Source organism: Gymnogyps californianus, chromosome 12 (genome assembly GCF_018139145.2).
Source record: "Gymnogyps californianus isolate 813 chromosome 12, ASM1813914v2, whole genome shotgun sequence".
Classification (NCBI taxonomy): Eukaryota; Metazoa; Chordata; class Aves; order Accipitriformes; family Cathartidae; genus Gymnogyps; species Gymnogyps californianus.
The window spans coordinates 1,957,149-1,970,275 of record NC_059482.1 but is presented as its reverse complement, the minus strand read 5'-3'; the positions used below and the strand labels follow the sequence as shown (position 1 = coordinate 1,970,275).

General features: G+C 69.1%; 3 protein-coding genes across 3 annotated transcripts; all 3 read right to left on the bottom strand.

The window, feature by feature from the left end:
* Positions 1 to 1,083: 1,083 nt before the first annotated feature.
* Positions 1,084 to 3,778, bottom strand: LOC127021322 (cytochrome b-245 light chain). The gene is made up of 6 exons (XM_050904309.1): positions 3,667 to 3,778; positions 2,707 to 2,776; positions 2,397 to 2,471; positions 2,047 to 2,130; positions 1,880 to 1,961; positions 1,084 to 1,785 (listed from the first exon to the last, which is right to left on the bottom strand). Exons 1-6 carry the CDS (start codon positions 3,722 to 3,724, stop codon positions 1,630 to 1,632), a joined length of 525 nt encoding a protein of 174 aa, XP_050760266.1. The 5' UTR covers positions 3,725 to 3,778; the 3' UTR covers positions 1,084 to 1,629.
* A 720-nt stretch (positions 3,779 to 4,498) lies between these two features.
* On the bottom strand, positions 4,499 to 7,651 carry MVD (mevalonate diphosphate decarboxylase). Its single transcript, XM_050904302.1, has 10 exons — positions 7,582 to 7,651; positions 6,992 to 7,062; positions 6,770 to 6,884; positions 6,536 to 6,682; positions 6,242 to 6,441; positions 5,988 to 6,062; positions 5,542 to 5,760; positions 5,325 to 5,440; positions 5,132 to 5,240; positions 4,499 to 4,768 (listed from the first exon to the last, which is right to left on the bottom strand). The coding sequence occupies exons 1-10, from the start codon at positions 7,649 to 7,651 to the stop codon at positions 4,688 to 4,690; spliced, it is 1,203 nt and encodes a 400-aa protein (XP_050760259.1). The 3' UTR covers positions 4,499 to 4,687.
* A 2,438-nt stretch (positions 7,652 to 10,089) lies between these two features.
* Positions 10,090 to 11,815, bottom strand: SNAI3 (snail family transcriptional repressor 3). Its single transcript, XM_050904257.1, has 3 exons — positions 11,737 to 11,815; positions 10,651 to 11,028; positions 10,090 to 10,271 (listed from the first exon to the last, which is right to left on the bottom strand). Exons 1-3 carry the CDS (start codon positions 11,813 to 11,815, stop codon positions 10,090 to 10,092), a joined length of 639 nt encoding a protein of 212 aa, XP_050760214.1.
* Positions 11,816 to 13,127: the final 1,312 nt, after the last annotated feature.

The following is a 13,127-nucleotide window of genomic DNA, read 5'->3' as shown; positions in this document are numbered from 1 at the left end:
CACGGTCTTTGCTCTGTTCCTGGCCAGGGTGGTGGGGAGGTCGGCACGGGGGGCAAAGGGGGGGCAGATGGGGATGGGGCACATCCATGGATGTCCCGTGGGGCGATGCTCAGACATGGGACATCTCTCAGCCCCAGCACAGTGGGCAAAGCACCAGGGCACCCAGTACAGCAGGGCAGCACAAACTGGGAAGTGATGGAGAGGGTGGCAGGGCAGGGGGGTGCCCTACACCTCCAGCCCCAGGGGGGGACCAGCCCCGGCACCCACAGCACCCCACCACCCACACCTTTCCCATGGCTCTGCCCCTGGGCACCCACATCCCACGGGCCCAGCGCCACCTGCTGGGGCCACCCCACATGCCCTGCCAGCACCCATGGGTGCCCTGGGGCGGCTGCACCCCTCACAGGACCAGGGTTTACACGGGGGGGGGCAGAGGGGGGCCCGGAGGAGCTGCTGATGCCCAGCAGGGACAAGGATTTGTCACCACTGAGCAGTGCATGGGGTCCCACATCACACCCAAGCACCCAGACACCCTCCAGCACCCATGAGTGGGAGTGGGGAGAGAAATGCCCCCCCCCTTCCCTGCCAGGGGTGGTGGTGGGGGGTCACCCCAGGCTTTGGGGGCTCCTCTGGGACAGGCTGTGCAGCTGCGGTACAGGTCCATGTGCCACCGCGCCCGTCCCCCCAGCATCACCCCCCTGTTGGGGTCCACAGAAGATTTGAGGACAGCACAGCAGCATGGGCCCCCCACACCCCTCCCACCCACCCCCCCACCACACACCCCCTGAGGACATCTCCCTGTCCCCCCCGCGGCAGCAGGGACACGGCCCCTGCAGCGGCCGCACTCTGCACGCCCCCAACCCCAGCTTCAGCTGCACCACAGGGTTTACCCATAATCGGATTGTTTGTCCTTAAAACCCCCCCCAAAACCCAGCCCCAGCAGGCGCAGCCCCCCCCAGGGGAGCGGGAGGCAGGGGGAGCGGGCGCCTTTCCCACCTTTTATTGCAACAGCAACCGCAGGAGTGACAGAAAAACAGCGAGAGCCGGTGCAGGGAGCAGAGCTGCCTGATCCCCCCCCCCCGCCATCCCCGTGGGGACCCCTCAGGGAGTTGGGGAACCCCTGGAGAGCTGGGGTTCTCCCCCAGGGATTTGGGGATCTCCCAGGGAACTGGGGACTGCTTGGAGAGCTGGGGTCCCCCTCAGGCAGCTGAGCATCCTTGGGGATTTGGGGATCCTCAGGAGCTGGGGATCCCTTGGGGAGCTGGGAACCTTTCGGGGAGCTGAGCATCCTCAGGGGATTTGGGGATCCCCAGGAGCTGGGGACCCCCCAGAGAGCTGAGCATCCTTGGGGATCCAACAGGAGCTAAGGAGCCCCTGGGAGCTGGGGACCCCTCAGGGAGCTAAGCATCGCTGGGGATTTGGGGCTCCCCAGGAGCTGGGGAGTCCACAGGAGCTGGGGACCCCCCTGAGGAGCTGAGCATCCCTGGCGATTTGGGGATCCCCAGGAGCCAGGCACCCCAGTTTCCCCCTGAGGAGCCGGGGTGCATCTGGGAAGCGGGAGCACGAGCAGTGCAGCAGCGGCAGGAGGGCCCCCCCCTCCTCGTTACTCAGCCTCGATGGGAATGGGGTTCACCTGCCCCCCACCTCCGCCGGCTGCTTCTTGCGGGCATCGGCGGGGGGCCGGGGCGGGGGGTTGCTGGGCGGCTGCTTGATGGTGTCCCCCACGTGCGGCCGCTCCCGGGGCTTCTGCTCGATGGGTCTCCACTCCTCCCCGCGTACCGCCGCCTGCAAAAGCCATGGGGGTCGTCGGGGGGGGGGCCCTTCCTCCGGCAGAGCCCCAGCCCCCCCAAAAAACCCCCCAAAGCCGCTCTGCACTCACCAGCAGGTAGATGCCGCTCGCGATGCCCAGGCAGACGGTGCCCAGGATGGTGGAGAGGAGGAAACCAGCGGGGACGGCCAGGCTGTGCGAGAGACTGGGGGTTCAGGGGGGAGCTGGGGGGGGGACGGGGGGGCTGCACCCCAACTCCGACCCCGTACCCCACTTACGCAGCATGCAGGACGGCTCGGATGTAGTAATTCCTCGTGAGGGGCCCAAACACCTTCACCACTGCCGTCAGGTACTTCTGGCCACTGCAGAGCAATGCTGGGGGGGTCAGAAGGGTTGCCCCCCCCTCCCTCCCCGGGAGGGGGGGGACACCCAGCCCCGAGGGAACCCCATCTCTGCGCTGTCCCTGCATGGGGCACCCCAGGGAACCCATCCATGGGATCCAGCCCTGCTCCCGCTCCACCCCTCCCGACCCCAGTGCCATGTCCCTGTGTCTGTGTGGGGCGGGGGTACCAGGACCCCCAATCCCAGGGGTGAGGGGGGGACACCGACACACACCCACCCCACTTACCACCTCTCCATGGTGGAGCCCTTTTTCCGCTTGCTCCTGGGGTACTCGAGCAGGCAGACCAAGACGCCTGCCACGCTGCAGGGGGGGGTCAAGGAAAGGGGTCCTCGGGGCCAGGATTAGTCCCTAGACACAACCCTCACCCAAAAAAAAGGGCTCTTTGGGGCAGGGAAAGCGTGATTTGGACCCAGATTGGGGAGGAGGATGATGTCTCCTGTGTGTCCCCCCCCCCGCCCTTATCCATGCCTCCCACCCGAATTGGGACAAGGTTTTCCCCGCAGACCAGCCCCGGGCATCCTCTCCGCAAGGATACATGGCGTACGCCGCGAAGTACCAGCCTTTGAACTGCCCCGCCACGGCCACGATCCCGCCGGTCAGCATGACTGTGGGGACAGAGCGGGGCTGGCGGGGTCCCTGCCTGGGGATACAGCCCCCCCCCCCCCCCAACCCGAGATACAAACCCCCAACCCGGGGTACAGCCCCCCCAAACTCGGGATTATGACCCCGGGGATCCCGATACGTGGAGCGCCGGGGAGATGCTGTGTGCGGGACCCCCTGGATTCAGGGAAGGGAAGTGGGGTGCTCCAGGCTTGGGGGGGGGATTTTTTTGGCCCCGTGGCCACACGCCACCTCCACCCACGAGCTTTGCTCCCCTCTGGCTGCCCTGCGTGGGCAGGAAACCTGGGGAGAGGGGGACGAGGGGGGAGAGGAGGCTCTAGCCCTGCACATCCCCAGCGGGACCGGGACTTCCCGGCCGTCCCCGGCGCCTCCCGCTTGCACCACCCCGGAAGCCCCCAGCGCCCCCCGGTCGGCGGGGCCGGGCCCCCCGGGGCTGCCGTCCCTCTGCGGGGCCCCCCCCGGGGCTCAGCCCCCCCCAAGTTCCCTCTCCCCCCCCCCCCCCGGATCCGGGCCAGGGGGCTGCCCGCCGCCGGGCGCTCACTTCCTCCAGCCGCGGGCTGCGCCCGGGGGACGCGGGCTGCACCGGGCCGGTGCGGGGACACCCACAGCCGGGGTGGGGGACGGGGGAACGGACCGGGGGTCCCTGCACGGGGCGGGGGCGCTCGGGACCCTCTGCAGCACCCAGTTCCCCATCACTCCCCCAACCACTGCACCCCCACCCCTCCTCTGCACCCCCTACTCCTGCACCCCCAGCCCTCTTGCACCCACATTCCCTGCACCCCCCGTGCCTGCGCCCCAGACCCTGCACCCCACGGACCCTCTCCCCCCCTCTCTCCGCCGCCCCCCACCACCCCCACCACCCCCTCGCACTCACTGAGCCCGGCCGCCAGCGCCTGCTCGTTAGCCCACATGGCCCACTCGATCTGCCCCATGGCTCGGCCCGATTCGGTTCGGCTCGGCCCGATTCGGTTCGGCTCGGCTCGGCCCGATTCGGTTCGGTTCGGTTCAGCTCGGCCCGACCCGGAAGGCGGATGAGGCGCTACAATGTAACCAAGCGCCCGCCCCGCCCCCTTCGCCCGAGGTCACGCCCCCTCCTCCTAGACCACGCCCTGATTCCACACGCCACGCCCCCGTGGGGACCCGCTCAAGCCCCCCCAAGGGGACACAGCACCGGCCCCGGACCAGGCTGGGGAACCCCCGGGGCCATACCGGGGCACAGGGGCCATGTGGGGACAGGACCAGCCCCACAAGGGACACAGGGGGACAAGGGGACATGTTGGGGTGACGAGGATGGTTGGGGGGACACAGGATCAGCCTCACAAGGGACATGAGGGGGGGGACAGGGGCCATATGGGGTGACAAGGGTGTTGCAGGGGGACAGGATCAGCCCCAGCAGGGACATCTGAGGGACGGGGGACAGGATCAGTCCTGCAAGGGACGTGGCGGGGACAGGAGATGTGCAAGGGATAGGGGCCTTGTGGGGTGACGGGGGTGATGTGGGGGGACAGGATCAGCCCCACAAGGGACACAGGGGGACAGGGGCCATGTGGGGGGACAGGGACTGTGCAGGGGGACAGGATCAGTCCCAGCAGGGCCAGGCACAGCCGTTAGGAGGGACCGGCCCCGTCTCCTGCCCCCCACTTTGCAGCCGGCGATGCCCCCCACCCCAGCACCACGCGTGGAGCCCATACACCCCAAAACAGCGCTGCAGCCAGAAACCCTCTATTTCCTTACAAAAGAGTAAAAACCAGCCCCGGGGGGGTCACATCCTGCCCCAGGGCTGGGGACGGCTTTGCACCGGGCTGGACTCAGCACACCGAGCCCCCCCAGGTGGCACCGGCAGAGTTTTCCCCCCCTCGCCATGTCACGGCTGTCCCTGGCGGTGTCACCGGGGCTCAGGCGCAGCGGTGGGGCAGCCCATCCGCTCCCAGGAGGTGCTGGCTGGGGTCATCCACGAGCTGGGGGCCGGGGCCGGGCTGTGGGGCAGGAGATGGGTTAGGGGCAGAGGGGGTCAGATCCTGGCACCAGGGAGCCCCACTCTCTGCAGGGACACCACCCCCCCCCCCCCCCCTTCAGGGCAGCTCTGGGCCCCATGGACCCCAAAAAGCCACCCCCTTGGTCACACCAGTGGGAACATGTCTAGGGACGGGGTCCTGCACGCCCCTGGGGACAGGGATGGGGTCTCATGCACACCCCTGGGGATGGGGTCCCACATCCCCCCCCAGGGGATGGGGACAGGGATGGGGTCCCACATACCCCCGTGGGGACGGGGATGGGGCCAGAGCCTTGCCGCAGAGGCCAGGCAGATGGGTCCCCCTGCCCCCCCATAGCCCCCCTACCTTGGTGTGCAGGATGTACCGGACAGCACCCGGCACCGGCTCCATCACCACGGCCGCGAGCAGCTCCTCCGGCAGCGAAGCCGAGCCGACGGGCAGCCCCCGCACGAACCTGCGGCACGGCCGAGTGCTCAGTCCCGAGCCCCCGCCCCGCCATCCCGCTCCCCCTCCCAGTAAGAGATGGGATTGCCCTTACTGGTCCCCGTTGGCGGCAGGGGGGAAGCTGCGCCTCACCACCTCCACGAACTCGGCCACGGTGTCAGCCAGCGTGAAGATGACGGCATTGGGGCCGGCGTCGAAGGTGTAGGCTACCTGTGGTGGGATGGAGAGGGGGGGACACGGGGACCTGGTGAGGGACCATGGCACCACAGCAAACTGGGAGCCCCCCCAGGGCTGGCGTGGCCAGCCGGTACCTTGGTGCGTCCGTGGTGGGCGTTGAAGCGGTGTGCCAGGGCGATGATGTGCCGGGAGAGGTCGTTGAGGTAGAAGATGGGGGGGAAGGTGTCGAGGCAGGTGGCGTGGAACTGGTTGCTGTCCCGCATGGTGAGCTGCCCGAAGCCCTCGAAGTCCCGCTCACGGATGTGCCGCATCATCAGGGCCAGGCGTTCCGGCACCACCGCCTCTGCCCGGTGCTGCCGCGGCAGGCGGATCACGGTCACCCCAATTCAGCGACACCCACGGCACTGCCACCCTTTGGGCTTCACTCAGGTGGCACCACAGGAGCAACCCCCCCCACCCTCCCTCCATGCCCTCCAGCATGGAGAAATGCCCCTCTCCGAGGGAAACGGGACCCCAAACCCTGCCTGCAGGCAGGAGGCAGGCAGCTGCCCTGGGCAGGATCAGGCCCATTGCCCCCTACCTTCAGCAAGGGGCTGGTGTCCACGCTGGTCTGCATCCCCGCCGTGCTGCCCACCTGCTTCTTCTCCCCACTGACCTGGGGGGGCACAGATGGTGGGGATGTGACACCCCCCCCCGAGCCCCCAGACCCACCGAGGGGGATCCCCAGAGCCCTGGGGAAGTTGGGGGTGCTCTCAGCACCCTCCCCGCAAATCCCACCCAGCCGGGGGGGTTGTGGGTACAGCCATGCCCCCCCCGTCCCCCCCAGTCCCTCACCACCAGGACGAGGACCCTGAGCTCCGGCCAGTGGGTCTCGGGGGCCACTTGGTGAGCGAGGCTGTCCCTGCCGTCCGGCCGCTCGCCCCGCTGCCACTGCACGAAGCCCCCCAACATGCTGCGGCAGGCGCTGCCCGAGCCACGCCGCGCCACCTCCGACAGCTCGCCCTCCACGCCGTACAGCCGCGCCAGCGCCGACACTGCGGGGAGGGGACGGCGTTGGGGAGGAGGGGGGGGACATACCACCACCACCACCACCACCCCCTGCCACCCCCCACATCCCCGCTCACCCACCCAGGCAGGCGTAGCCGGCGGCGGAGGACGCCAAGCCGGCGGCGGTGGGGAAGTTGTTCTCGGTGGCGATGTGGATTTTGTAGGAGAGGCTGAGCGGGGCCGCGTCCTCGGCGCTGCCGCCCCGGCGTTTACGGGCCAGGCGCCGTACTGCGAGGGGACAGGAGCCAGGCAGGGGGTCGGTACGGGGGACACCCCGACCGGCCCCTGGGGGTGCCGGGGTGGGGGGACACTCACCTTCCCGCAGGCAGGCCTGCAGCCGGGGGTGCCCCACGTCGGCCTCCTCCCCGTTTAGCCATAGCCGGTCCTCCGTGAAGTCCCGGCTGGCGGCAGCCGTGGTGGTGGTCTTCAGCTGCCGGGGAGAGGGAGGAGCGGGTGGAGCTCAGCACCCCCGGTGCACGGGCTGGGGGACAGAGGGGGGGTAGAGGGGCCTGACCCTGACCCTGACCCCATACCAACCTGGTCCTGGTGCAGCGTCACGCTCAGGGAGGAGTTGATGGGCAGAATCAGGTCATTGTCCCGCTTGCCCCCTGCAAGAGATGGCACGGCACAGCACGGCTTGGCATGGCACAGCACCGCATGGCACGGCATGGCTCAGCATAGCTTGTCATAGGTCGGCTTGGCACAGCACAGCATGGCACAGCCCGGCCACGGCACAGCATGGCGCGGCACGGCACTGCTTGGCATGGTACAGTATCACCTGGCATGGCATGGCACAGAGTGGCACAGCACAGCATGTCACAGCTTGTCATGGGTTGGCTTGGCACACTACAGCATGGCATGGCACAACGTAGCATGGCATGGCATGGCATGGCTTGGCATGGCTTGGCACAGCTTGGCACGGTCGGCACGGCCCGGCACGGCCCGGCACAGCATCTTTGCTCGCTCCCACCCCCAGGCAGGTGCCAAACGCGTCCCCGCCACCGGCCCGCCCCGCACCGGGGGTCTCCGCCCCGCCTGGCCCGTCGCGCCCCGGGACTCCCCAGGACCGAGGAGGGGTCCCGGCCCCAGGGACAGCCGCCACCCGCCCGCGGGGCGCCGGTACTCACAGTACTTGATGACGGCGATGTTGACGGGGGCCGTGCAGGTGACCATGGCGAGCGCCCGCTCCTCCGCCATCGCGCTGCCGCTACCGCCGCCGCCGCCGCTCCCGGGGCGCTCCCAGCAAGGTGCGGGCGGCCTCAAGCCCCGCCCTCCCATCACTCACGTGGCCGTCGCCTGTGGCGAGTCCCCGCTCTGCCATTGGTCGGCGCCGCAGCGCCCGGCACTCGGTACCCAATGGCAGCGATCGGACCACGGAGAGGCCCCGCCCCTCCCCGCCCCCTGCCGGCGCTGGGACGGGCATGCGGGGGCGCCATCTTCGAGTCGGGAAGGAGCTGCGCATGCGCCGCTGCGGACCGGCGGGGGCGGGGCCGAGCCGGTGGTCTCGGTACCCCCAGTGCCCCGCCAGTGCTCCCAGTGCTCCCCAACACCCCTCTACTCCCAACACCTCAGTGCTCCAGTGTTACCCCAGTGCTCCCCGTGCCCTCAATATGCCCAGTACCTCCAATGCACCAGTTCTCCCAGTTCCCCCAGCACTGCCCCAGTGTCCCCAGTACGCCTCCGGTGCTCCCAGTGTCCCCAGTGCTCCCAAAACCCCTGTACCCCCCACACCCCCGTGCTCCCAATACCCCAGTACTCCCCCAGTGTTCCCAGAGCCTTCAGGGCCCCCAGTATCCCAGTGCCTCCAGTGCTCCCAGTGCCTTCCCAGCCCCCAGTGCTCCCAGTATGCCCAGTCCCCCAACATCCCAGTGCCCCTCCAGTGCTCCCAGTGCCCTCGGCGTCCCTTCAGTGCTCCCAGTCCCCTCACAGTGCTTGCAGTGACCCCAGTAGCCTCCAGTGCTCCCGGTGCCCCCACCCAGTGCTCCCAGTGCCCCCAGCACGCCAGGGGCTGGGAGCCACCCCCACCACCACCCACCACCCCCGGGTGGCCCCATCCCACCCCCACGGGCACCCCCAGCCGGGCCCCGCCGCGTCTGTCCTCCCCCAGGGTATTTTTATCCTCCGGTCGCTCACTTGCAGTGGAAAATATCCCACAAATCCAGGTGCCCGGGGGTGGCGGGGGGCACACGCCGGGCACGTGGGTGACACCGTGGTGCCGGTGGGCACAGCCCCGCTCCCACGGGGTCACTGCCGGCGGTGGTGGCGGTGGCGGGGGGGGGGCACGGGTCCCATCCCACCCTGAATAAACACCCAGGGGGATGAGGGGAGCAGCAGCATCCCTCCCCCCCCTCCCATAGCAGGGAGCTTTGGGGACCCCCTTGGTGGCGGGGCTGGGGCTCCCTGGCCGTGCCCCCCCGGGTATTTATAAGCATTTTCCATGGGCGGGAGGGGAGGGGCCGGCACGCGGCTATTTTGGGGTGTGGGATTCTTTCCCCCCACCGCCGGCACAGGTGCGGGGCCCGATTTAGCCGGGCAGAGCCGCAAATAGCACGGGGTGCACGCGGCGGCTTCCTCCGGCACCCACCCAAACCGTGTCGTCCCCCCCCCCCCCCCACCCTGCCCCAGCGCCTGGGGTGACAGCAGCGGAGACAGGGCTGTCCCCCGTCACCGCGGGGCCGTGGGGAGGGTGCCGGGACCCCCGCGGCGGGGATGGTCCCGCCGTCATCACCCTGAGTCTCGCCGTGCCGCAGGGATGCTCAGGGCCACTTGTGGGGTGTCCTTGTCCCCACCGTCTCTGCCGTCCCAGTCCCACTTGACCAGACCAGACCCCAGCACGGCACCGGGGCCGTGCAGCCCTGAGCCCAAAAGGCCACCGGGTCCCTTTTTTGGGGCATGAGGCCAGCCAGGGACCCTGCTCCATCCCTCCCGTTCTCCGGGCAGGGAGCTGCGGGGATGCAGGAGAGGGAGGAGGATGCTCTACACAACACACGGCGCGGCTGGCAGCAGACTCCGGCCAGATCCTGCCCCGGGGCTGGTGGGACACGATGCCCCTTGAGCAGGGACAGCCCCGGCAGCAATAAGGGACACTCGCTCTGCTCACGCCCACGGTGCTCGGCTCCGCTTTTAATGGCTCCTGCGATGTAAGGGGTAAGAATCCTCCCCGGTGCCCAAGAGCGGTGGGGGAACGGGCTAGGCACCGTGTCCCCCGGCCCCAGAGCCACCGGTGAGCAGCCACAAGGCTTCGGTGACGCGCTGGCAAAGTCCAGGTAGTCCTGTCTGACGCTGTCGTGTTCCTTCTTGGGGTGTTGCACCGGCATGGCACAGCATGGTGCAGCATGACATTGCATGGCACTGGGCAGCATGGCACGGTGCAGTACGGCACTGTGCAGCACGGCACGGTATGGCACAGCACGGTGCAGCACAGCATGGCATGGCACAGTATGATGCAGCACAGCACAGTGCAGCACAGCACGGTGCAGCACGGCACGGTGCAGCACGGCACGGTGCAGCATGGCATGGCGCAGCATGGCACGGCGCAGCATGGCATGGCATGGCATGGCATGGCACAGTGCAGCACGGCACAGCGTGGGGCTCGCTCACGCCCCTCTCCAGGGTGACTGCGCATGGTGGGGGGCTCAGGACGCCCCGCAGCATCCCCCCTCCTCGTGCCGGGCCAGCAGCGACATGCGGGAGAAGGTCCTGGCACAGGCGTGGCACCGGTACTTCTTGACGTCCGAGTGGGTCTGGAGGTGGGCGCGGAGGTTGGAGCGGTCGGCGAAGGCCCGGCTGCAGTGGGGGCAAGCGTAGGGCTTCTCCCCTACGGGACTTGCGGTCAGGGCACCCCCGTCCCCAAGGTCCCCCCGATCCCCCCATGCCCCGTCCCCTCCTGCATCGCTCTCATCACCTTTCCCCATGCCTCCCATGAGTGCTTCCCAGGAGTCACCGAAACTTGTCGGTGCCTTCCCGGTGGGCGATATGACAGTGGGACCTGCCGTGGGCTCTCCCACGGGACTCACCGTGCGTGCCGGCACCCCAGCCAGCCCCAGCACCGGGATCCCCGGCTGTGCCCACCCCAGGCAGGTCCCTCCCAGAGAGCAAGCGATGCCGAGCCCGGACGGACGGTGATTTTGCACCCATCATCCCCAAAAAGCAGAGGTGTCAGCAGGACCGGCAGCAGCCGGGGGTCCCATCCTTACCTGTGTGGGTGCGGATGTGGCCCTGAAGCAGCCAGGGCCGGGAGAAGGCTTTGCCGCAGAGGCAGCAGAGGCAGGGCAGGGTGTGGGTGCGGATGTGCATCTTCAGGGCACCCAGGCTGGCGTACGCCCGGGCGCAGTGCCGGCAGCTGAAGCTCCGCCGCCGCGGAGGCAGGTTGAGGGTCTGGGTGTCCTTCAGTGGGGTGCCCGGGTTGCGGGTGCTCGTCGGGACGGGGGGAGCCTTGGTGTCGGGGGGCAGCGGGAGGGAGAAGCGGGCGAGGAGGCGGCCGTGGTCCTGCAGGCGGGGAGGAGCGGGGGGCGCGGGGGGCTGGCGGTGGCCGGGGGCGAGCAGCCCCCCGCAGTCACACAAGCCGTCAAGCTCTGCGGGAGCGGGGAGGGGGGGTTAAGGGAGGAGGGATGGCAGCCGGGCTGCCCACCCTGGAACCCCCCCCGGGGGTCACATACTCAGTGAGGGCTCATCTGCACCAGGTCCCCCCTCTGCTCCCACCCCTGCGCATGGCAGAACCGATGCACCCACCGCAAAACAGAGCAAAACCAGTCTTTGCCCCCCCCCAAAGGGGAGTCACAGACACCTCCAGTGCCTGCTGCAGCCCAGCTTGTGCCCGGGTGCTGGCTCGCCTCGGGGCTGGACGCACCCCAAAATCTGGGCATCCCCTGGGGCAGCATGGCCGGGGGGGGCAGGCACCATGCTGGCGAGCACCCCCTGACCTGCTCCTCTCCCCCTGCTCGCCGGCAGCACAGGAACCCCCATATGGGTGAGGAGGATGGGGTTACTTGGAGGGGAGGGTCCCGCACGCCTAGCCCTGGGAAGCCCCCGGGTGACTCCAATTCTCCCCCCGTCTCCGGCACTATCACCAGCATCTCTGCCCAGCTGGCCAAGCTAGCTGGGATGGGGGCTGAGAGCTGGGGGCACGGAGCCAGCGAGTCCCCCGGCATCGTGGCACAGGGCATCACCCCAAGCCCAGCCAGGGAGCTCCTGTCCACCGCCGGGCATGGGGTGGCAGCAGGAGCTGAGGGTCCCGGAGGGGTGCCGAGGTCCCCGGTGCAGGCAGAGCCGCGCAGCCTTACCGCGAGCGCGGGTGTCGAGCTGGCCGTAGTTGGGGATGCGGGTGCTGGAGGGCTTCTTCACCAGGAAGGAGCGGGGCATGGCCGGACAGGCAGGGTGACAGGCAGGCCAGGCAGGGCCGTGTCCCTGTGCCGTGTCCCCGTGCCGTGTCCCCGCGGGTGCCAGCAGATAAGGCCCCGGGGCTCATTAGCATGGGCAGCCCCCGGGGAGCCCCGGGGCCAACCGCCGCCTGAGGGCTGGCCTTGGCAGCCAGCACGCCTCACTGCAGGTGCAAGGGACAGCGTTGGGGACAGCCCTGTCCCCCGGCACCGCCACCCCACACGCCCTGCAGATGGGGGTCCCACTGCCCGTAGCATCCCCCTGCCCAGCCGGGCTGGCTCGCACCCGGCATCACCCAGCCTGACACCCACCTAGGGTAGGACAGAGCAGGCACCTCGGCTCACGGGGACCCCCAAAACCCCTTCTCCCCACGAGGACAGGCAGCCACCGGTGGGGCTGCACAGCCATACGCCCGTCCTCTCCGCTGTGGTGCCCTCCCGGCCCTGGAAAGCCTTGCAGGGGCTGTTTGGGGAGGGCTGGGGAGCAGATAAGGCAGTTCCCCAATGTGATCAGCCCTGGTCATTGTATCCCAAGACTTTTACTGCCCCTGGGACAGGAGCCATGCTCTGGCCAGCGCCGGGACAAGGGTGAACCCCCGTACCCCTCTGAGGGGACACCGGCAGCTGCTCCCAGGATCGGTCCCCCAAGGAGGGGGACACGGGTGCAGCCCGTACCCAGGCTGGAGATCGGCCACGCAGAGCCAACCCGTGTCCCTGGGGAACCCTGACAGCCCTGTGGGGGCTCGGAGCCAGGACACCGCCCAGGGACACCCGCAGAAGGCCAGCGGGGCTTTGGGGACGGCACGTGGTGCCAAGCGTCCTCCCCGCGTCCTCCCTCCGAGTGCCAGGACCCGGCTGCCAGGGAGGGGGCACGGCTGCCGGCAGCGGCACACGCAGCTGGAAGGGGGTGCCAGGGGATCCCCCCAGCAGCACACCAGCCCCCCCAGCAGGTTTGGCAACACCCGGCACTGGGACAGCAGGTTGTGAAGTGCTTGGGCTGGGGGAGATGATAAGGGCTGGGGGAGCCCAGGGCAGGGAGGAGGGCCGGGGTGATGAAATGGCATTGCCAAACCCCGCGGCGGCACCACTGCCGTTAACGGGAGGAGTTGACGAGTCAGGGACAAAGCTGTAAAGATGAAGCCTGTGTTTGGGGAAGGAACAGCCCAGATAAGCCAGGGTGGGGGGCACCCACCCCCAGCCACGTCCCACACCCCAGAGCCACGGCAGAGACCGCACAGGAAGGCCACCCATGGATGAAACTGCCTTTATTGAGAAAAATGGTTTGCTACAAATAC

Coding starts and splice junctions, on each gene's coding strand:
- LOC127021322 (XM_050904309.1), bottom strand. CDS start 3,724: ATGGGGCAGATCGAGTGGGCCATGTGGGCTAACGAGCAGGCGCTGGCG. Junction 2,777..3,666: donor GGCGCTGGCGGCCGGGCTCA/GTGAGTGCGAGG, acceptor CTGTCCCCACAG/TCATGCTGACCGGCGGGATC. Junction 2,131..2,396: donor GGCTCCACCATGGAGAGGTG/GTAAGTGGGGTG, acceptor ATTGCTCTGCAG/TGGCCAGAAGTACCTGACGG.
- MVD (XM_050904302.1), bottom strand. CDS start 7,651: ATGGCGGAGGAGCGGGCGCTCGCCATGGTCACCTGCACGGCCCCCGTC. Junction 6,442..6,535: donor CGCCGGCTACGCCTGCCTGG/GTGGGTGAGCGG, acceptor CCCTCCCCGCAG/TGTCGGCGCTGGCGCGGCTG. Junction 4,769..5,131: donor GGTACATCCTGCACACCAAG/GTAGGGGGGCTA, acceptor CCTGCCCCACAG/CCCGGCCCCGGCCCCCAGCT.
- SNAI3 (XM_050904257.1), bottom strand. CDS start 11,815: ATGCCCCGCTCCTTCCTGGTGAAGAAGCCCTCCAGCACCCGCATCCCC. Junction 11,029..11,736: donor GCTCGACACCCGCGCTCGCG/GTAAGGCTGCGC, acceptor CCGCTCCCGCAG/AGCTTGACGGCTTGTGTGAC. Junction 10,272..10,650: donor CCACATCCGCACCCACACAG/GTAAGGATGGGA, acceptor CAAGTCCCGTAG/GGGAGAAGCCCTACGCTTGC.